This window comes from Neopelma chrysocephalum, unplaced genomic scaffold (genome assembly GCF_003984885.1).
Source record: "Neopelma chrysocephalum unplaced genomic scaffold, ASM398488v2 Primary Assembly neopelma1_25, whole genome shotgun sequence".
NCBI classification, from domain to species: domain Eukaryota; kingdom Metazoa; phylum Chordata; class Aves; order Passeriformes; family Pipridae; genus Neopelma; species Neopelma chrysocephalum.
This window is the reverse complement of record NW_020897694.1, coordinates 38177092-38199414: the sequence shown is the minus strand read 5'-3', so window position 1 is coordinate 38199414 and position 22323 is coordinate 38177092. Positions and strand designations below refer to the sequence as shown.

The 22323-nt window shown below is 37.3% G+C and overlaps 1 protein-coding gene across 3 annotated transcripts in view; it reads right to left on the bottom strand.

Moving 5' to 3' along the window:
* Nucleotides 1–22323, bottom strand: part of NCK2 (NCK adaptor protein 2) — a 72453-nt gene that overhangs the window by 16608 nt on the left and 33522 nt on the right. For 2 of the 3 annotated variants that reach the window (XM_027674981.1, XM_027674983.1), the window contains one exon: nt 16491–16732. In XM_027674981.1, the coding sequence (XP_027530782.1) occupies nt 16491–16716 (226 nt within the window). In that variant the 5' untranslated portion in view covers nt 16717–16732. The remainder of the gene's footprint in view (nt 1–16490; nt 16733–22323) is intronic. The other variant, XM_027674982.1, reaches the window with a different exon arrangement.

Genomic DNA, 22323 nt, shown 5'->3' with positions numbered 1-22323 from the left:
ATGCCAGTTGCATCACTATGTTCCCGCTTCCTTTCCTAGCTCAGTTGTGGCTCTAAAGAATAGCTTATTTTTTGAGCAGCAGGCTGAAGACCAGTTTCCTATGAATTTGCTTCCTGTCCCTTAAGTTTCCATTGTGCAAGGCCCAGCTTAGCACCCTTTCGTTACCATCTTGTCCCTGCAATGGCCTTCCCATTGTACCCATAAGGTCCTCCAGCTCCCACCTCTCCCAGTGCCCTCTCCCCACAGTGCTTCCAGCCTTCCTATCTCGTGCTCCTTAGAAATCTCTCGGAAACATCTTGAGCACCCCCAAACCTCAAAGTGGTGGAATTTCCTTCTGGTTGCTCTTCTTTCGCCCGATGCTGAGGTAGTGCCACTTCCCCTACCCCTACCTGTGTCTCCTGCCATGCTGGCCACGCTCCTGGCCCAAAGCTTGGCCACCTGTCAGACAGCACAGGTGTCCTGACTGCCCAGACCTCTCTTGTTAAAAACAAAAGGTTTTCTCTCTCTCCTGCATCCAGTGAAGGTACTGAAACAAGGCTGCAGAGCTACGATCTTTATGAAAATTTGTTCATAGGATGAGTTTAGCTATCTTTAAAACATTATCTTAATACATACTTTAGAAATACATACATAACACTTGTATGGAGAGGGATTTTTTGCCACTAATAAATATTTGGATTCCATTTGCTAATTATGGTCTAATATTCCATACTGTCTTTACTTGAAAAAGCCTAATTACAAAAAATACAATTTCCTCATTTTAGGAAGGCTCCTTTGATGAGTTTTTCCCTGTTCCTGTGAACTGGTGTCCTTGCCTGAAACTGGTGAGTGACTACATTTTGTATTTTAACTGCTCTTCCTCATCCCCAGAAGAGACTCACTGATATGGCTGTATAATAAATTTCTGCAGCCTTATCAGTATTCACAGTTATTTTTTTAAGTTCTGATTAAGAATAACATAAACTAAACATGAAGGTATTTGCAGTCAAATTGTCTAGCAACCTCTTCCCAAGACTGCTCTCTAAATTTGTAACATCTTGTATGTAGCTAAACTTTAAACAGACTAAATACAGCTGCATTTCTTTCCAAAGGGATTTTAAGTTGATCTGATACTTTAGATTACAGAAGGTGAGAGAATGAAAAAGTCAGTATACAAAAAAGATCATGCAATACCAAAAGCCAAATTCTGAAAAATAGTTGGCAAGTAAAACTAGTGTCATCTGAATTCTCCCAATCTATCTTTTCTAAAACCTTCTCTGATTTTTTGAGCAAATATTTTCAGCAGCTTACCTACACATCAAATTCACAGAAGGAAAAAAAAACAAAAGCCCTTTCAGAAAAATGTTGCGATACAAACAAACTGTATTCCTTTGAAAAATCATAAATGCAACACTGAATTTCCAGAGCAGAATTCATCAATTCAGAATTCAATGAAAAAGGCCATACCACTAAATATGATAGATACAACTCCTTAAGAAGTTTACAACAAATTCTTATTCAAATATTAATAGCAATTAAGGAAGGACATCCTCCTCCAAAAGAGACCTTTAAACTATAAAATCTACTGCAAAAGCAACAACAAAAGCATCTCAAAACAACTGAGTTCTTGGAAACTACTTCCTCTTTAAGGGACTAGAGTTCTATAAAATGGTGCCCTTCAAATATCTTGTATCAGTGTTGGAGATGTCAGTTTTAAGTCTCAACATGCAGCTGGAAATATGAAAATGAATGCTGCTGAATAAAGCTGTTAGCTCTCCCCATAGCAATTAGAAAATGAACTTTTTGTACATTTTCATCTCTTGCTATATTTACATATCTTAATAGATTCTTTTTCATAACAAGTCAGAACTGATTTTTGTATCATGTATTCAACCTTTTATGTTTGAAATGAATTTTCCATCAGCTATTGTACATTATTACAAAGCTATAAATTGTTAAAAAATTAACTTGAGCAAGGTAAGGGTCATCAAAGAGATATCTTGAATTAATAGTGCATCAAATACTGACAGGTACTTTCTTTCATAGTCTATTTAGAAATACAACAAGCTTTTACTCAATTAAAAACTAAATTACACTTTATCAGTTAGTCAAAACACAGGACCTGATACTAGAGCTAAAAAGGACACATGTACAGCCAAACTCAAATGTGGGTAAAAAATGGTGTATTTAATTTTTACCTGTCTAAACTGAATTCTGTAGATGTTTTATATTTTTAATTCTCCAGAAACTGACAGGTGATGTTCTGCCCATTTGGAATGGTGGGCAGGGCTAGCCAAGATCCCTGCCTTCCTGCCAGCCCCCAAGTTGCCCACACCAGCCATGCCCTCCCCAAACAGACTTGCTCTGCATTCAGGTTAGTACCCAAAAATCAATCCAGGACGTACAGTTTTATGAAAAGCTGACTAACTGGCATGATTTTAGTGAGTCAAATGCAATACCAGGCTGATTTTGGTGGGTCAGCAGGACCACCATGGTGCCCCTGGGCCCAGACCGCAGTGCTGGGGTTGTTCTTTCATGGGGCAGAGCACCTCCCTCCTTCCATGGGTAACGCCCTCACCCAACTTCCCTGTTCACACTCAAAGGAAACGCCTTTCAGCATGATGCTCAACTTCAGCACTCAAGTTCACAGCTATCAGCTATCAAACTAACATATAAAAACAAAGGTATTGAAAAGAGGAGGAAAAAGGGAAAAAATTCTGGGAGATGGTTCCTTCAGCTTCTGCCTTAAATCTTATCCATCCTGCCACAACCCTCACACAGTCTGTCAAAGCATGAGTTTTAAACAGAACATGAATGAATGTTTGAAAATCTATTTCTGGAAAAAGAAGAATTTAGAAAAGGAGCTTTCATTGGCAATATGAATTACCCAGTAATTGAATTGTTTTATATTACTGGCCATTCTTCTCTGAATTAAAAAACAGAACAAAAACAAAACAAGAAACCAAAACAACAAAAAAACCACACAACCCCCCACACAAATCAAGTTACCTGTAAATTTTTTTATAGAAATTTTACTGCATTTCAATGTATGTACCCTCCCTCTAGAGTAAAATTCTTTTAACTATACAATTTGCTTTATGGTTAAAAAAACCCAAAAAATCATAGAAGCCACCACGAAGAGCATGAGTACAGTGTATTTTTTAATGGAAATATTTTCATTTTAACCAGTTGTTTTGTTTTTTAAAAATAACCCCATCAAAATTTAAATTGAAACAAAGCGCTCCAGAGTGCTGAAAAATTTAACATTATAATAATCTATTAAAACAACAACTTCCATTAAACAGCTGAAACATTGAAGTCAAACAAGTTTGAGGCTGATAAATTTAAGGAAGTCAAACAAACCAGCTAGGAGAACTCCCAATATTAATACCTAGAGCAAGAGTGTGTTCAAATACTAAATAATACTTGTAATAGCTGAAGGAGCTAGAAAAAATATTTTTACCATGATTTCTGCTAAGCTCAGAGACATATATAAAAATTAATAAATTTCAGCTGAAACGTGAACATGTTTTAGTTCCTCCAAATATAAACCCAAATTTTACAGAACATCTCTCCTAGTTCTAACAATCTTTAAAGACAAAGCAAGCAGAAATTCTTATTCAATTTACTAATCAGGTGTTTTCTGTAAGATGCAGCAGAAACAAGCAAGTTTCTCAAAACTCATTTTTATTTAGAGATAGCATTTATTCAACATTTTAACCAATTTTTAGTTAAGATACTTAATATTATTATTCTTCTTGTGCATTCTAATAAAATTGTAATTCCATCTGACTTCATACAGATACAATTAAAAACCATGATCCTTTTTTGTTTACCAAATAAGTTATTCATCTCTGAATACTAAGGCTCTGAATTGTATTGCATATTAATGCATACAGTTAATAAGTATGCAAAGTGTACAGTGTCTTTTTCATAGCAAACTAAAAATTGTATTAAGAAAGAAGCAATTAACTTTTCAGGAAAATTCTTCAGAAAAAAACCCCACCGTAATGCAATGTAAATTAAGTCATTTATCCACCCAGTAAAGAGATAACCACATAACTTCCTGACAGATGGAATGTCCAGATCAAACATGCATTTAGCTTTGTGTTATTTATTTTTATTTTTATAATTTTAAATTAACTTGGGTTTGCTTCTTTATTACTAAGGAATTTAGCAGACTAAAGTTTCTTCTGTTACACAGAACGAAAAATCAAACCTTTCTGCACATTTTCAGACTGCACCCTCCCACTCCTTTTTCTCCCCCTCCACCTACACGTCCAGTTTCCAAGCAAATGTTCAAAAGCCAAGATCCATATGGGATAGTCAGTGTTTTAGAAGCAACATATCCATCAATAGCATTCTTTAAAGGACAGTGCTATAAATTCCAGAAATCTTCAGCTGCACTTGTGATACAGAAACGAAGCCTTACAGATTTATTAATGACTTTTTGTATCTTCTTTAAGAAGCTCAATATCAAAAAAAGCCACACTAGAACAAATTAAAAAGGGGAAACTCTTCTCTAAATGTCAAAGTAAAATTCTGACATTTCAGCAACCAGGCTGCTTTATCACTGTTTTTCCAATACAGGAAAAAGTAGTGTCAAAGTTTTCCATGCATCAAACACTATTTGGTACGGAGGCTTCCGTTAGAAATCAACTCAACAACCATATCAACTACTGCATTAATTCTTGCATTTTACACTGGGTTAAATACGCCTATCTGTTATTAGGAAAGGTACATTCATATGCCAGTATCAGATACTGAGTTTCCTGTACCCAGAGCATTTTAGAGCAAAAGGTTAAAATGAAAGATGTAATAGAGGAACATACGTGGATGGAGACAAACACATGATCTGAAGGCTTTCATAAACTGCCTCATGTATTTTTTTACCCCAGTGGCAAAATGAAGAAGTAGTCCTACTAGGCAAATTTAAATGGTCTTGGGATTTGAGTCCTCTCTGGAGTAGGAACACTGCTGTCTTGGTCTCAGATAGAGGGCATATAAAATGAATGGGGTTTCTCAAGACCTATGGTTCCAATTTTCATCTACATATTTATAATGAAGCAGAAGTCTCTGCTTTCAAACACAGATAAAGATATTTCCACCTCCTTTATAATCTTATAAATGATGCACTCTTGATTTTGTAGGATGTCCTGATAAGAGAAAATAACTGGAACTACCTTAAACCTAAGGCAGACCCGTAACTCTAAGAACAGATTTATAAGGTATGGGGAGAAGGCACAGTAGCCCTGTAGGACTTCCCAGTGTTTTCTGTTCCCTTGATGTAGAGAAGGAAAGCTACATTGTTTTGCCTCTTCACGAACACCAACAGAATATTGACAAAGAAATCCCTGATATGCGTGAGGTGCTCCAGTCTACTTCAGTACATACTCCTGTCCCTCAGTGAGTACATCATAGCTTATGTGCCCTCACCTCCTCCAGTATCTGATGGAAAGATGATTTATATTTAGCTATCTCACATTTATATGAGTTAAAAGAGGTGCACAGGGCAGCTCAGGATACAAATCCAACTTCCTAACATGAACCCACTCAATAAAAAAAAAATAAAAAATACAGCAAGTACAAAGTAGACTACCCTGAATGCAAGATGATGACCCTCCAATTTAAAGACTCTTCCACATAACTGAGATGGAATCATTCCGTTTTAGACACATGTGACTATAGTACCAACTTAGTCTTTTCAGTTCTTGTTTGCTCAAATTTGCTCTCAATTCTGTACACGAAAACCAAAGACTTAATAGATGTTACAAATAGAGATTGAAGTTCAGAACATCAAGCCCAAACCTGAACAGATACACTACAAAGCAGCAATTATAACTGCTTATCATCTCAACTCAAAGAAATGCATTAGAAGAAAATGATGCAAATATTGAATAAAGGGCAGTATCTCAGCATCAAAAGCTCAAGGTAATCCCTCCTGAATATATCATGTTTGTCTACTCTTTGAGGTTACTGCATTTTATTCCAGTTGGCCCATACCAACACCAAGCATGATGTAATGCCTTAGTAATTCTACCATAAGCCCAGAATGCTTATGTTATACTATCCTAATGTTTTCAAACATTAAATTCCATGTTACAATAAAAGAAAATCCAAGGTGTTTATTACATTGTTTTCTTTATAAACCTTAGACCTCCTTAGAAGCCTGTCATAGATACTACAATTTTATTCAAAGCTCCTTTTAGGAAAGGGAAAACTAAGTAAATACCACCTTTTCTTTACTAACTTATTCTCTAAATTTCAAGGCACATAGCTTCATTAATTAAGGGCTCTCTGGTTATTTGCAATTACATACACAAAACCAGACCTCTCCACCTCTAAAGGGGAAGTAATGGGGAAATGGCTCACTTAACAAAACAGCCTGTCTCCTCTGAGGTTTAGCCCTTGCAGCCAAAACACAAAACCCCACAACTCACACACAAACCAAAACAATTTCTTCTGTAGATTAAAACTCAATAATTAACGAGCACATACTAGAGTAATAAATTTATCTCCTGTTCTGGAGAACAATTTCCTGAACAAACAACTACAAAAATATCTTACAGGTTAGTAAATTGGTAGAGCTCATATACAAGAAGAATGTCATTTTCACTACATCAAAATACATTTTCCCTTTCTTTTTTCTTTCACTTCCCATTTTCTTTCATTTACAAAGTCCCAAAGACTGCTAAACAGGTGTGATGGCAATGATTGCATACAGTTTAGATGATTTACAGCTTAAGTCCTAAATCAATTTTCTAATGCAAAATACAGCTAGTAATCTATTAGAAAGAGTACCCCTGAATGTCAACCTGGCTAACCTGACCAGCCATTCCCACTAAGAACAGTGTCTGTCCAAATGCATTTGCTGAGACCACAAAAAGGAACTGTCAGTAAACAATCATGATGACCACTGAAGTGACTCTCAAAGAAAGCCATCTCTGCAGGAACCCTCCCCTTCAAAAACAACAGAGGTGGGCATTCTCTCTCACCCAGCAACTTTACGTTTGATGTCTGCATGCATTGCACACATCTCAATTCTTGCTTTATGGACACACTCCACAAAACAAAACATTTTTGAGACTCAGAAAATGGAAGGAAACCTTCCCTTGCACATTCTGAGACAAAGCCCAACTTTTTTGGTGTGAATGCTAATTTAGAAATTTTGTTTGCATGGTATGAAAACACATCCCAGAATAGCTACCTAGTATTGAGGTCTTCAAAAAAACCCCAGAAACAGAAAGCAGTGGAACCCAAGTGGAAACATAGAGAAAAAGAAGCAAATTAATACTTGAAAAGACCCTGAAGGATTAAAATTAAGACAGCCCAAGGCCTCAAAAAGAGAGATACAATGATACTGAAAGAATTGCTTAGGGTTGAATATTGAAGGAAATAGCCACATCTGAAGGAGAAGAATTCCCCACTGATTCTAAATGGTAGAAAGTGCAGACACTGTCACTTCCATATGGAAAAATCATTTGTCCTTTGAGTCATTGGTATTCCTTTGAAAACAGTGTCTGCAAGAGTACATACACTGGCTATTGATTTTTGCCCGCTACCTTAGCTTGGTCTTTAGAAGGGCGACCCAGCTATACACACCAAACAAAGTATACACAATACCTCAAAATCAGCTACTGCCAGCTACATGTTTCTTCTCTCTGCTACCACCTTCATGTGCTAGAACGGGAAGCCAAAGGGGAGGACAGCACACAAAGCACACAAGTACATGTACCCCCATAAATGCATGCTTATGGGAAGAGTTCAACCCAGGCAGCTGGGTGTAATGCAGTGACCTACACTGCAGCCCCAGTTCTGCTGCCTCAGCGAACTTCAGTCCTCCCAGGAACTTGAGGGAAAGGGCAACAGAAGGGAACGTAATGCAAGGAATCCGGTACAAGACACCACTTGAGAATAAAAGTACTCTATTATCACTGGCTCAGAAGAAGAGACATAATTAGCAGATTGCTTAAAGGATTTTATTCTATGGACAAAATTAAACATCAAAAGAGTTGAGGGTTCAGACACTAACTTTTAATGTTAAGAGAGTAAAAGGCTCTGCCTCCATGGCTGGAAGAGAGCGTAGGAAGAGCTACTGGCAATGGGGTGACTTCTTTTAATAGGGAACTGTGAAACTACCTTGGGAGCTAATTTTTGGGCTTGCTCTAAGGCCAAACAATTACAGGCTGAAACATAACTGGCTCAGAGAGGGGAAAAGCAGGGTCCTCCAAGGTGACAGTTGAGAGAAATAATACCAAAGACATCAGTACACACAGTCACACTGAGTTATGATGATCCTTTTATCTTTTCACACATAATTATGACTAAAATAAAGGCTCATTCTTCAATCTGTAAATGTCAATGTGCCTCCATGCACACACACACTGCATGGGGAGGGGGGAGAAAAGTACCTACTTCACAAAACTTCTAATACAACACAAAGAAGACCTTTATTCTCTCAATGTAGACTAAAATTAGGAAAATTTCTTTATGCCTCCAGCCTTGCAACATTTTACTGCAACCCTCACAGTAGAAAAATCTGCTGAAAGGTAGGACACATCATGGTTTCCATTATATGTTTGTTTTAAACTCTTGAAGCAGCAAATCCTTTAAATAATTTACTCCAATAAATAATGCGTGTAAGACAAAATTTCAGAAGAATACAATTATGAACTGAAAAAAACCAAACTTCTCCTTGCATCACAAGCCAGCACTGCAATAAGCTGCGGGTTCTGCTTTTGGCTTTTCACCTTGGAGTGGATAAAGGGTCTGATGCATACATGCAGCAGAGAAACTCTTATTTAGCGGTAAAAGAAGCATTACTCTGTAACCCTGAGTTCTCCAGAATATTGACCAATTTTGTTTGCTTTCAACTCCCTAAAAGGCATGAAGTTTTTGTTTCATTTTGTTTGGGTTTTTTGTTTGTTTGTTTGTTTTTAATTTGTTTTGCATTAGTTTGCTCCAGAATTTCAGATTTTTTTCCTTCTTAGGCACATTTGTTTAGAAACTATAACAGTATTTTTTAAAAAGTCTGCCTTTAATTCCACAGAGACTTGGATTTGTTTAATGCTACTTTCAGTGGACACAGTTGATATCCATATTAAAGTTATTTAAATATTTATGGGTGTACAATAGGTCCAAACCCATAATTTGTGAGTTTGTTTCATATTCTGGATAACTATTTTAACATGTATAATAGTAACACTAATTCAAAATGAATATATTCTTTTGCCATTATGTATGTATCTAATTGATGGTGAGAAAGCAGACCCTACCCTGTCAGCAATATCTTCTTGTATAATTTCCCATATGCAGAGCTACTGCTATTGAATATGTCTAGATCTTCAAAGACCATCAATGAAATGAAAATGGCCACTTGAGCTAAGTCTAGGTTTTAATGATGACTGTGAGGCAGATGTTTCCAGAAAGTAGCAAATTCCTTATTATGCAATTCATCTGCCAACACTCCAGTGGCATCAGCACTGCCAGCTCCTAACTCCACATGCTCTAGACAGGAATGGAAGTACTCTCTTCCCTGTGTTTGAAACCATCGTGATCATCTCCCATTTCTCCTTTCTCAGCAATCTATCCAACCAGAGTGAGCTATTATTACTGAAAATATGGAAGAAAGGCAATTGCTCCAGCTTTTTTTTTCCTCTCAAACCACCGAAGACACCACACCTAAAGGAAGTTCCAATCAGTTCCTCAGTTTCGTCACTGGAGAAGAGTCACCACTGTTGCCACCCTGTCCCACAAACAAACATGCTTGCTTTGAGCAATGCAGCTACAAAGCAGGATGAAGCACAGCAGAGAAAGTGCTTTTATTGAACAAATTCAACCATGGAATGAGCTATTTTAACACAGATTCTAGGAAACAGAGCAAGAATTTGTGCTGTGTATAAACACCTCGACTACTTCCTCTCCCTGAAGAGGAACTTAAATTCCCATATATTGACTGCTTAAAAGTGTAAATACAGATGACTTATGCTCACCCAGTCCTCCAAGAGGCACAACAGACATTCCACTACTGTCATGCCCACATTTTCTGACAAGCTAGAAAGCTTCAAAGCAACATTAAGAGATACAGGAAAAAATTGTGCTGAATTCCTAAAAGGGGATTGATTTTACTGCTAAGTTCAATAGAGATGTTCAGCTAAACAGAAAGCTTAATATCGCTCCTTCTTAGGAATCTTTATATGTGATAAATAATTTGACAAGTAGCTATATACTGTAGGAAGGTATTTTCTAAAATCAAATTTATTAAATGCCTGCTTTTGAATGGAAATAGTAGCATTTCTTACAGGTCTGTGACAAGGAAGTCCAAAAACACAGGGAACTTGAAGTTCTAAAGAAATTAAAATAACTTCTGTTTGTCTTATAAGGCAGTTCTGTTTTTTTAACATGAGCTCTACAAGGCTAAAGGGGCTGTGCTATACAACAGTGTACTTATTATATTGATTCTTATTTCCACCATTCTGTCATTCTGTAGTAAATTTTACACTCTCATGGTGTCCAGAGAAGACTACAATTGGAAACAACTAATTAAGAACTAACAGAAATATTTTTAAACTGGTACTTGGTCATATTACCAATTTAATGTGTTTTCTGTGATTTTGCAGCTCATACGGTTAAGGCAGTTTGCTGATAAACAAACACAAATTTATCAAGAAGGGAATATGTAAGACTCAACTTATAGCTATAAGTATGCTAAAAATACTGTGTATACTTTTCATGATTACACTTTTTAAAACTAGTGCTGAAGAACTGGATAATGTTCAGTTTAAAACCACAACCGTTAAAATCACATCAGTAACTTTCAACAGTGAAAGACTTTAGTAATCAAATTTTAATACTTGAGATCTAGAAACAATCTGATAAACGTCAAAATATCATCTTGTACAATTAAATCTACTAGACATACCACATCAGAACTACCAAAATTGGCCCACTAAGATATTTTTAAGAAGAAAAAAATCCTCAAAGCCAAACCAAAAAAAAAGGCCCACTAATACGCACACCAGAAGTTAAAGGTTGATGACTTATCTGGAGAATGATATTTCATAACTATGTTATGCAAAACTATGATGGTTATAGTTTAAATTTGAGTTGAATTATTTATATCTAAAAAGGAAATACACCAAACCTCTTAACCAATGTTTTCCATTGTTAAAGAAAATATTGCATTAAAGAATGACCAATTCCTCATTTATGCTTCTTAGTAAGCAGTGACTCTCCAATGAAAAAAAGAGCTAACTTCCCCATCAATTTCCAAAAAGGCATGGAGAAGGTGGTATTAAATAGTGCAAAAATGTGAAGTTATAAATGTGAAAACCCCTCACATTTTCATATAAATAACGAGGAGAGAAGGGGAGACGTAGAAAACTTGATTCCTGGAAGCAATTATATATATAAATATAGTACTTCAGGGACTGCTGCACAGATGTGCAGATTGACCCAGGAAAACACACACCACGGTGGCTGATGAACTCAGGAAATACTCATAACACTTCTGAAACAACATACTAGGAACACTGATGTAAGTAAGGACTGGTTTCCATACATTACATCTCACTTGGCAATTCTTATTTTCCACGTGAAAATCTGGCACACGAAGTGAATTAAAACTAAAAAGCTACTGAGAAGTTTTTCAGACTTACAGAAGCTTAATAAAGAAGTAATTTGAAGAGTCTCTCATGCAACTCAAACATCTCTGTGAAACATTATCCAGGTGACTGCTACTTGCCATCACTGCTAACACTCATCCTAGTGTTTCTATTGTTCCTATGGATTTGCAAACACATCGCCTGTATTCTTGGTGTCCAATAGCTCTTTCAATACCTTTTAATAAACTTTCCTTCTTTTAATGGGCATCTGTTCAAAAACCGACACCAAGAGCTGAGGGGAAACATCTTCAAGGCTTCTTATTTGGTTGTTCACTAAAGGTAACAAGACCAGAAACCTGTAAGAAAACCCTACATGCAGTGTTGGTTTTGAAAAAGCAGTAGCATTTAGAAAATCATGGATTCCCATGAAAACAGCACCCTGCTGCTGGATCACACGCATCAGTCACTTGTGGCATGCTGCTGTCCGGGGAGTTGTGCTCATGCCAGGAAAATGACTTGCAAAGGGATGGAAAAAATGCAGAAGTTTTATTTTGAGTACACAAACAACTGACTTTTCAATTATTTTGGCTTCCTTCAGATAAGGTTTCTGTTCGGCGTGACAGAGATGAGCCAGCAGGCATAGATCATCTTTGCTGCAGAAGAGAAACCCGTGGAATGGCGCTCAGAGGCAGCTCTGGGGCTGGTGCTGGCACACACCCACTCCAGCCAAATGGGTATGGGAATTCCTTTCCACCTCCAGCACATGGGAAGAATTATGTGACAGAAAATTACAGTTTGGAAGATGCATGCTGGAGGTCTCTTGCTTAGCAAGACTTATTCAAAATGTATAAAAAATACCCTCCTCACAAAAGAAATACTGTACAAAGAAACTATTTTAAACTTCATTATAATGAATGAAGATGAAATTTTAATTACAGGCCTGGAAGTTGGCTTTTGCCCTAAGAATAGTAATAATTACCAGATTTCATTCAATATGAGCAAACAGAAGACAGCAATTTGAAATGGCCAAATTGCCATTACTTTTTACTCATTGTATCACTCAGTTAAGACAAAAAAGGGAATGAAAAGATGAATCATTTAAAATACTCAATAGGTGGCTACATTTCCATAATTAAAACTGTGCCATTGTAGCTACATAACCATTAGACTTCACTTGAGAAAAAGATTTAAGAACACAGAGGTAATGTATATCAAACAGAAAAATGACAAAAAACAAACAGCCATCCATAAAAAAATTACAAGAGTCGAAATGTCTGCAAGTCATTTAAAGAAAGTTACGTTTTGGAAAAATTCCCTGGTGATAGGACTAAAAGAAGACATAGTAGAACAGAGTAAGGTCTTAGAATGGCAAAGACAAAGTGAATGGTGCAGAAAAGGCCATTGTTTTCTATGAAGTTGTAGGGTGACTCAGGGGTGCAGTGGGGGTGTAGGTGGAAGTCATTTGAGATTTGAGGTGAGCTGTTTTTCATTACCACAAATAACCAGTTAAATGAACATATGCTAAACAAGTGTTAATCAGTATTTTAATACACATTTAAATACACATTTAAAAGAGCTGTCTCTGAACATATTTTATTTCTGTTCTTTCCAAAAAATGCTGAAAATACAGTGGAAATTTCAGAAGCCTTAAGACATTGCTGAAAATAGGCTGATATTTTAAACCATCAAGCTGTATGCTCTAGGTACCCACATGCTCATTAACCTTCCACCAACCACAAGCCAAACAACAATAAAGCTGATGGGATTCTATTAATAAAGTATTCAAGGGTTGAGATTTAATTTATGACAGTCAACAGTTCTGGGAAAATTAGTTTTTATCATCAAACAGTCATGACTTCATTCTCTGATGAGATTAAAACTTTTCCTGATAAAGGCAACTTCAGAAAGATAGTAAACTTTTGTGGTGCACGTGGGTTTCTACGTACAAGACACCAACGTAACTGGTGCCATAAAATTTCATTAGAACACAGACTGCAAGGATGAAGAACTATTCAGATGATGCATCTTCAACAGCCAACTAGGAGCACTATTAATTAAATAGCTATAGCTCTTGTAGGGTCTGTCACAATTTAAACTATGGTTGGCACTTTCCATATTTATTGAATATCTGACAAAACTATAAATCAACCACCAGTAATTACTGTGGATAAGCATAAGAGTGGCAGATAGCTACAGGTAATCACACAGACAACACAGTACATCATTTGCAAGATAACAATGCTTTCAGATGAAATATGTTTGAACACAAGGAAATCTAGTCTATTAAGGAAGATGTAGAGAAAAGTGTATTTCCACGAGAGTAACCATTTGCTGCAGTGATGTAAATATGAGAGGTGGATCCCTGTAAGTCAGAGGGTCTCTCTAGAGCCACTGGAAGCAGCAAAGAGTCTCCTGTTTCTCTCCTGAAATTTCACAAGACTCATGATTAATTATTGATTGATTATTAAATGACTTTTTTTTCTCTTAAGTTCAGTACTTGATACTTTGGCAATAGCCTCAAGATCAAAGTTGGAAACATATTTTAATAAAATTCTTTTAATAAGAATTTTCTTGTGATACTTGGAGAGGCAGGCTTGATGAGACATTAGATATATTTGCATAAAGAAAACTTAAGAGCTTGCTTCACTGGGTGAAGAAAAACTTTCAAAAGCTGTTTCACTAGATGAAGCATCAGTCTTGCAATTTGCAAGCCTTTGTTTAAAAAGAAGGAGTGCATTTTTGATGGCCTCTCAGAACAATGGATCCTCTAAGGAAGGACACATGCTCTGCTTGTTCTAAATGGGAAATTACAGTACAGCAAGACAAGCAAGGCTTAGAGACTATAGTTTAGTTGAGGATTCCAATTCAGGAAAGGTAAAAAGAAAATTGCACAGATATGTGGTACACAGTGCAGACATGTTTCATTATGCTAAGAAATTCACAGACCTTACTATAAAAAAATACTCTTAAGCATCACCTCTTTTGAAGGGATGTCAAGAAAATCCTGAGTGAATTTGTGAGTTAGGTATAGCTTAGGCAGTTTCTTACTCTCACAGGATGTATGAGTAGAAAAGAGCATGAAAGGTGCTTTACACCATGAATGCTTAGCAGGTTAGGTGTGGCCACAGTAAAAGAAAAGGCCAGGCTCCACCACAAGGTAGTTTCAGCCTCAGCTGAACAAACACATAGAGAAAACCATTTAAAAAGGCACAGGGAATCAGTAGATTGTTGAAACAGCACTTCAGAAATTAAAAACTCGTACATGCAAAGGGCTGAGGTTTGGAAGATGTGACAGTAGTGAAGGCTCAGCCACGAAACCATCAAGCTTTTTTCTCACACCATTTCACAGTTCACCACCATAGCGAAGGGAAGCACCCTGCAGCATGCAGCTTTGTTAAGACTGAAAAGGTAAAAGTGCACATATGCTAGGACACATCTCTGTTCCTCCACTTAAAACATTTCTGTAGAATTGAAATAAAAATATGTTTACATCAAGTAAATACTGCCCCCATTTTACATGAACTCTTGATATATTACCACAACAGAACTGCAATCTGTTAATAAAATAGCTTTCAGACAATATATATTTTAAACAACATAAATTCATATAAAAGGAGCTTAAAGTCACACCTGGGATTTTGATTTTAACCAGTTAATTGATGTTGGAGCTTACTCTTTATACAAATCTTTGAAAAGGCATAATCACATTTGCTGGCACTGTAATGAGTATATTCCAAGAATATCTGTAGAAAGGACTATGGTTTTAAATATTACCTTGGTAAATCTTATGATAACCTTGTTTGCTCACCACCCACCCTGTAGTCCTCAATTTTCACGTACTTCATGGCAGCTCAGCAGTAGAGAACACAGTAATGAAGAAGTGACTAAGAAACTGAACCTATTAGACACAACACTGGCACAGGATAAACCTACACGAGCTATAGTCGTGTTATTTTTAAGTGAACCTTTCAGCTTTCTAACAAGTCTAATCCCAAATTGTAATTTTTCTGTTGAAGAGTCATTTTGTACAGCAGTCTGCAACAAGTTTTCCCTATGTAAGACTTCGCAAGACACAGGCAAAAAACAAAACACAAGCACAAAGACCTCTCAAAACACTTCCATGTACCTGTTTTTCTGTTTTATTCATTACATCCTAACATACCACTAGTAGGTTTTTTTGGCCTCTGTATGTAAAATGATCACTTATCACTATGTTCAACCTTTTCTACCCATATACAAAGCCTTTTCTAATCAATCATTAAAAATGATAGAGAAAAATTAATTTAACCTGATTTTCAAATACATTCCTTCAAAATAAACATTTTTCAATGCTAGATTATTTTATATGTATGATACTCTGCTGTGAAGAATTTATGTGCAGGTATAAAACAGAATACATACTAAGGACTTGGAAACAGAAGGAATATCTCAGACCACAGAAACTTAACTCCTGACTTTGTACATAGCCACATTGTATAACCCCATTCATTAAGCTTTCATTCATAGCTTTGGCAATGATAGCTATGCTGAACAATCCAGTTTACATCCATCTACTTCTAAGTGAGAGGACTTGGCGTGAGAGAAGATTCAGCAGTTGGCATCTCTGTGAAAACACAGTTCTTCAGCCACTGAAAATACCCAACTTCTGACAAACTGGAATAAAAACTAACATCTTTTTCTCCTGGATGTGATGCAAGAAAACCTGTTACAGATTTCTACACATGATTTTCCACCAAGCTCCACTCTCTCTCTTTCTCTCTGTCCTTCAATCATTCACCATGTCACCTCAAATCAAGGATTAAGAAAATCCAAACAGGCATGTTAAAAATATACTTATACACATATTACACTCCCAGTCTGACACCCATCAAGTCTACTAAACTTCTTCCAAAATACAAAAGGACTTACCCAATGTGTCTTTTAGATTTTTAACCAGAGAACCTTTCTTCAAGCTGTTTTTTCTCTCCACATAATTTGATGGCACATATCCCGTTTTGTTGGCCGCGTTTCTTACCCTCCACCATGTCTTAGAATCATCTAATAGCCAAAGACGCTCATTTTTCTTGATGTCAAGTTCTTGGTCCTGCTGTGCAGTGTAATCCCACTTTGCAATAACAATAACTTCTTCTGTCATCTTTCATGGAGTCCTTCTGCAACAAAATATTAAATGACGATCATCAGTAAATTATGTCATATAATTCTTACTCATTTTTATCTCCGAATTCCTCTGAAATAAGCATGAAGAGGCTAGAGAAAAATGAAAAGGCTATATAGAGAAAAACCTCTTTTAAAAATAAGGTAAGTCATACTGACCTCGTTTTTTCTGCCACTAAAATATGACAACACCTTGATAGTACATTCTAATCATAATGTATTACATTCACTTTCTCTGAATGTATATAAAATATCATCCAGGTATACATTAACAGAAAATAATTTATACAATCCATTTAATTTTTGCATATAGCATCATAAAACTACCCCACACCTGGCATCCCAAGTTCTGATCTGAGAAGGGAAAAAAAATTGCTGCATTCCAAAAATATATTTTCCTCCTGTCCCAGTTCCTCATCCTCATACTAACATTATATATATGTTTTCTGCAATTAACAAGGTTGTCCATCTTTTTTTAGTATAAAGTCAAGAAATACTTCGAGAAGTGATGTAACTCACAGGGAAATCTGACATCAAGAAGATGGTACTGTCTTTAGTAAGCCTTTGTTCACCATGCTTTATGCAGGCGGCACACAACTGCATTTTAGGAGAAGCCTTTACTCCCCCATTTGTTCCCAGGAAGATCCCAGCTCAGCACAGTCCTGCACTGGGCATTAGTCAGCAGGGTAGAGAAAAATACCCACTGCATTTCATTTCTTCCCTATCTGAAGCCTATTCCTAGTTCCATTAAGACCAAACAAGTTGTACTTCTTTCAGTTACCCGTAAGAACACTGATCTTTTTCAAAGCTATTTGTTAGCTGCATAAAGAGAGCTGCATGCCTCCATGTTTTCCTATGCATCCCAGCAATTACCAGGAACAATGTGAGGGAGTACAACAGTGTGCAAGGAAGAGAAAAATCCTGTGCTAGTACCAGTGACATTCAAACACATTACAATGCAAACCAAAACATCTTGAATTTATCTTCTAAATTCTGAGAAGTCAGCTAAATGTTTCTAATTGCTGCCAGGAGGGGTTGGGGGGGGAGGAAAGTGGAGGAGGATGAGAGAGAGTGGGAGGAGATGAGAACATATTTGAAAATCAACGTACCAGATTTTTTTTTAAGTAAAAGGTGTAATTTCCTTCAAATTACTGATTAGTAGCAAAAGGTCCCAGAGTACTTCAAACTATTAATGTCCAAGGATCTTTGTAACATGATTTGACCTGGTTGCCTAGGTCTTACATGTACTGTTACCTAATAGTTTATGTACAGAAAGCTAATTAAAAACCAAACCTCATTCAGAGATTCTGTTCAGAATGTAAGCTATATCACCTATATTCTGGAAGGGTTCCTTCTGCAATCTGTAACACACACACACACACACACTCTCTCTCTCTTTCCCCCTTGAGCTACAGTACAAGCTGCAAAAACTGCATGGTAGACAACCGAGCTTGTGTACTCTAAGAAAAATAAGTGCTTTCCTTAGTTAATGTTAATCTATAATCATAAACCATGATAGTGGACTATATTATAATTTAATAGCCTCCTCTTATCAATTGTCTTTCTAGGAGAACATCATATAGGGTTGAGTTATGGTTGCTAAATCATTTGACAGCAAAGCTCTAGCAAGCACCAGCAATGTGACCTCTCTTGGCCAAAGCAGGACATAATTTTTGAAAATCTGAAGCTGAGATCAACAGTTTTAAGTTTTCATTTTCCAATCAGAAAACAGAAAGAATATACAATAATTATAACATTATGAATTTAAAAAGGAGCTATCATGCTTTGAACAATTGAGAAGAAACAGTTCAAACAGGATGTGATTTAGGCACGTGGAATTGATGCTTTTACAAGAAATAAGTCACTATACCATTCAACCATTTTTTCCCCTAAAATAATAATCCCATCTAGCAATGACAGAGGAGAACCTGAGCTTTGGACCTCAGTCTCCAATAAACTGCTCTGCCTTCTGACTGACATAAAATGGACAGAGAGTGTACACAGGTCAATAAGTTGATGTAGCCACAGGGGGACTGCAATCAAGCGTGTTCTGAAGCCTGGCATTGTCCATATAATCCATCTCTCCAATTTAGATTAGTTTATTTTATCTCAGCGATTGTAAAATGGTCAATTCTTACTATTCCTGGGGACATGGAGAACATAAAGAAATAGGACATCATCAATGCACTTGGTTGATGTCGATACTAAATAGGCTCCCCTTCTAAAAAAGGCTATTTTCACAACACAGGCAAGTTAAAATGATCTAACAATATTACAGCATATTAATAAAAAGAACCACATTAGGAATAATATTTGACTAGTGACTGATGGAAAACTATTAAACTCTTCCTACATCTCTGAAGAAAAAGAAATAAAAAACTGACTCCTATTGTAGGGGTTGCCAAGTCTTTCCCCAGGGTGCTGGGCGAGGACAGAACCATAGGAAGAGACCACATATCAAGGCTGACAACACCAACTGCAGTCCTGTGAAATTCACTCAGGACAGGTTGCTCAAAGCTACTTGATTTCTTAAATTCCCATCATTGTAGACATGTGAAACTTCCACTTCACCTGAGAAATTACGTCATTTCACAAGCAGACCCCTTGCATGATGCAATTTTGGCAGACGTTTAAAGAAGTCGAGTGTCATGCCATGCTCACACAGAACCCATTTCAGTGAAGTACTCCAGGTTACCAGATGCTTAATGGCACAAGCTTTTCTTCCCTAGTGGGGACAGGATTTACAGTCAAAATACATAGTATAATTGCAGCTAAACATCCATCTATTTAAAACTGTATGTATGTGTGTGGAGTTTAGTTCTGTTAGGGTTTTATTTGTTTAGTTTTGGGGTTTTTTTGGGGGGATGTTTGTTTTGAATTTTGGGGGGGTTGTTTGCTGGGGGTTTTTTGTTTTGTTTTATTTTGTTGGGGGTTTTTTTAGATGTGGGGAAATACATTAAAGTTCTTAAAATTATTTTCTTATGGTTACATCATTAGACTCTCTTCCTCAAGGACAATATGGTTCTTCCTGTGACATTTGCAGAGCTAAGATTTCCTAGTAAGGGAATAAGGACACATTTATTTCCCAGAAGGGGGGCTGTAGAATTAATAGTTTTGAAAGGCTTCTGCAATACAGCTGTGTGCCAAATAACTAGATTTGGGGAAAAACATAAGGAAAAAACAACAACAAATCCTTCCAAAACATCTGAGTGTCCCATAAAACCAGATATGCACTGAAAATGTGAAATTTCTTTAGTGTACAGCTTATAGACTGCACAACGAATAATACCACAGTCCCCACAGATTTTGATGGTAAGATGAGATTCCTTCACATCAAGAAAATGAAAATCTACTACTGCAAAGAGCGTACAACCTTCTGGAAAGTTCCTCCTCAAAAAGCTCAAAAAACCTAGCACTGAAATACAGTCTTCTCCTCATACAAGATGGGATAACATTCCACACTTTAAAAAGCACAAGTGAAAAGCTTTGAAATACTTCTGCAAGGAACTGTAAATGTATCAAATGCAACACAGTCTTTCCTCCATACAATATTGTTTCACATAGCCCTGGTTTTTACCTTACCATATCAAGTAGCCATTTGCTTTATTTTATGGCAGTCCAACTTCCAACCTTAAAAAACAAAACCAACCCAAAATGAAGATACCACACTAAATGAGCAAACAAAACTCCACAACCCAGACCTTCAAAAGGTAATTCTTACATTAGCTATGTGACCAATACACACCTCCAACTCCTTTTAACCCAGCAATTCCTTCACTGCTAGCAGTGGTAAAACACTAATTTATTTAACCGACATTGTAGTTGCTGAAATCATCATCATGGCTAGGCTTCACGAACGAAGATTTGGGAAGGGCTCTACCCACGTTTCTTGCAAGCACGTTGGTGGCTAAAAAGGCCAATACGAGATAGGCATGACCGGTTGCAAAAGACACAGTAGAAAGACTCCTTAGATGGTATATTCTGCAAGGCTCGATTCTTTCTGCATTGTCTTTTCTCCTCAAAGGTGATCCTGCGTGCTTTCTCAAAAGCATCAGCAGCGTTATAGATGGTGTGTCTCCAGGCCTCCCGATTGGAGGCCAGAGTAGACCAGTTATGGTGATCAATGTGCCCGAGGCTGAGTTGTTGCTTCAGGGAGTCCTTGTATCTTTTCTTCGGGACTCCTCTCTTGCGGCAGCCAGTGGCAAGTTCACCATAAAGCAGGATATTAGGGAGGCGGTGATCCTTCATCCTGGAGACGTGCCCTGCCCATCGCAGTTGCGTTCTCAGTAGCATGGCCTCAATACTTGTGATTGCTGCCTGTTCAAGAACAGATGTATTGGTCACATAATCCGACCAGTGGATGTTTAGGATTGTACGGAGGCAGCGTTGATGGAAGCGTTCTAGGAGACGCAGGTGGTGGTGGTAGATGACCCATGATTCGGAACCATATAAAAGAGTAGACAGCACAATGGCTCTGTAAACACTGATCTTGGTACTTTTCTTCAAGTGTTTATTACGCCAGACTCTTTTATGGAGTTTTCCAAAAGCACTATATGCCTTTGCTAACCTGTTGTCTATCTCCCCGACTATCTTACCATCCGAGGAGATGAGGTTGCCTAGGTAATTAAACTGTTGGACTGATTTGAGCTCTGATTGGCCGATAGTGATGTGGGGATGATGGGGGACTTCCTGAGGTGTAGGTTGATGGAGAACTTCTGTCTTCTTTAAGCTGACTTCCAGCCCAAAGAGCTCAGCAGCATCTGCAAAGCAGGATGTTAAATGCTGCAGGGCTGCTTCTGTGTGGGCAACAAGGGCGGCGTCATCAGCGTAAAGCAGCTCCCGGACAAGATGGTTTAAGGTAGTTGCTGAAATATCACAACTAATATAGTTTAGATTGAGCTCAGGTGTTTTCAGCCATTTTGTTTCGTCCCTCCAGTTTAGATTTTGTTACAAGAGGAGTCCTGTCTTCAGTGGCAGCTGCCCTACTGCAGAAGCACACATGAAAACTTTCCTACACAAAATCACCCTTGGGAGAAAGGGGAAAACTGAAAAATCTGCCTGGCTAGGAAGGCAGTGAACAAAAACCCAGTCAAAGTCAAGTCAGTTATACCTGCTCACACAGGTGAGGAACATCAACTAACCCTATGGCAGAATAAAGGCAGACATCAGTGGAATATCTAGTACTGTAGCTCCTGTATAGTCTTCATCAGAAGAAAGTCCAGAAAGGAAAAGTTTACGTTCGAATAAACTATCAATGATTCAACAGTTTAGCAGTGCCAGGGGAAAAAAAACAAACAGACAAAAGCCCACCTAGGCCATTTTGAAGCAATGCTTAAAACTGAACCATGCAAGCAATATTGGAGATTATGGAAACTTAAATGCAGAGGTTGTTAAGAGAATTTGCTCTGAAAAATGTGTAAATCTACTAGTGATTTTTCATGTGAAAGATTTGCTCAGCTGGTGTCATTTTAAATATCTGACTATATATAATTGTTACACAGAACTCATTCTCTCTTACCAAACCAGGATTTCACCATCCTGCTCTTTCCCCCTCCCCATATAGGACTAATGTGTTTCTCCCACAACA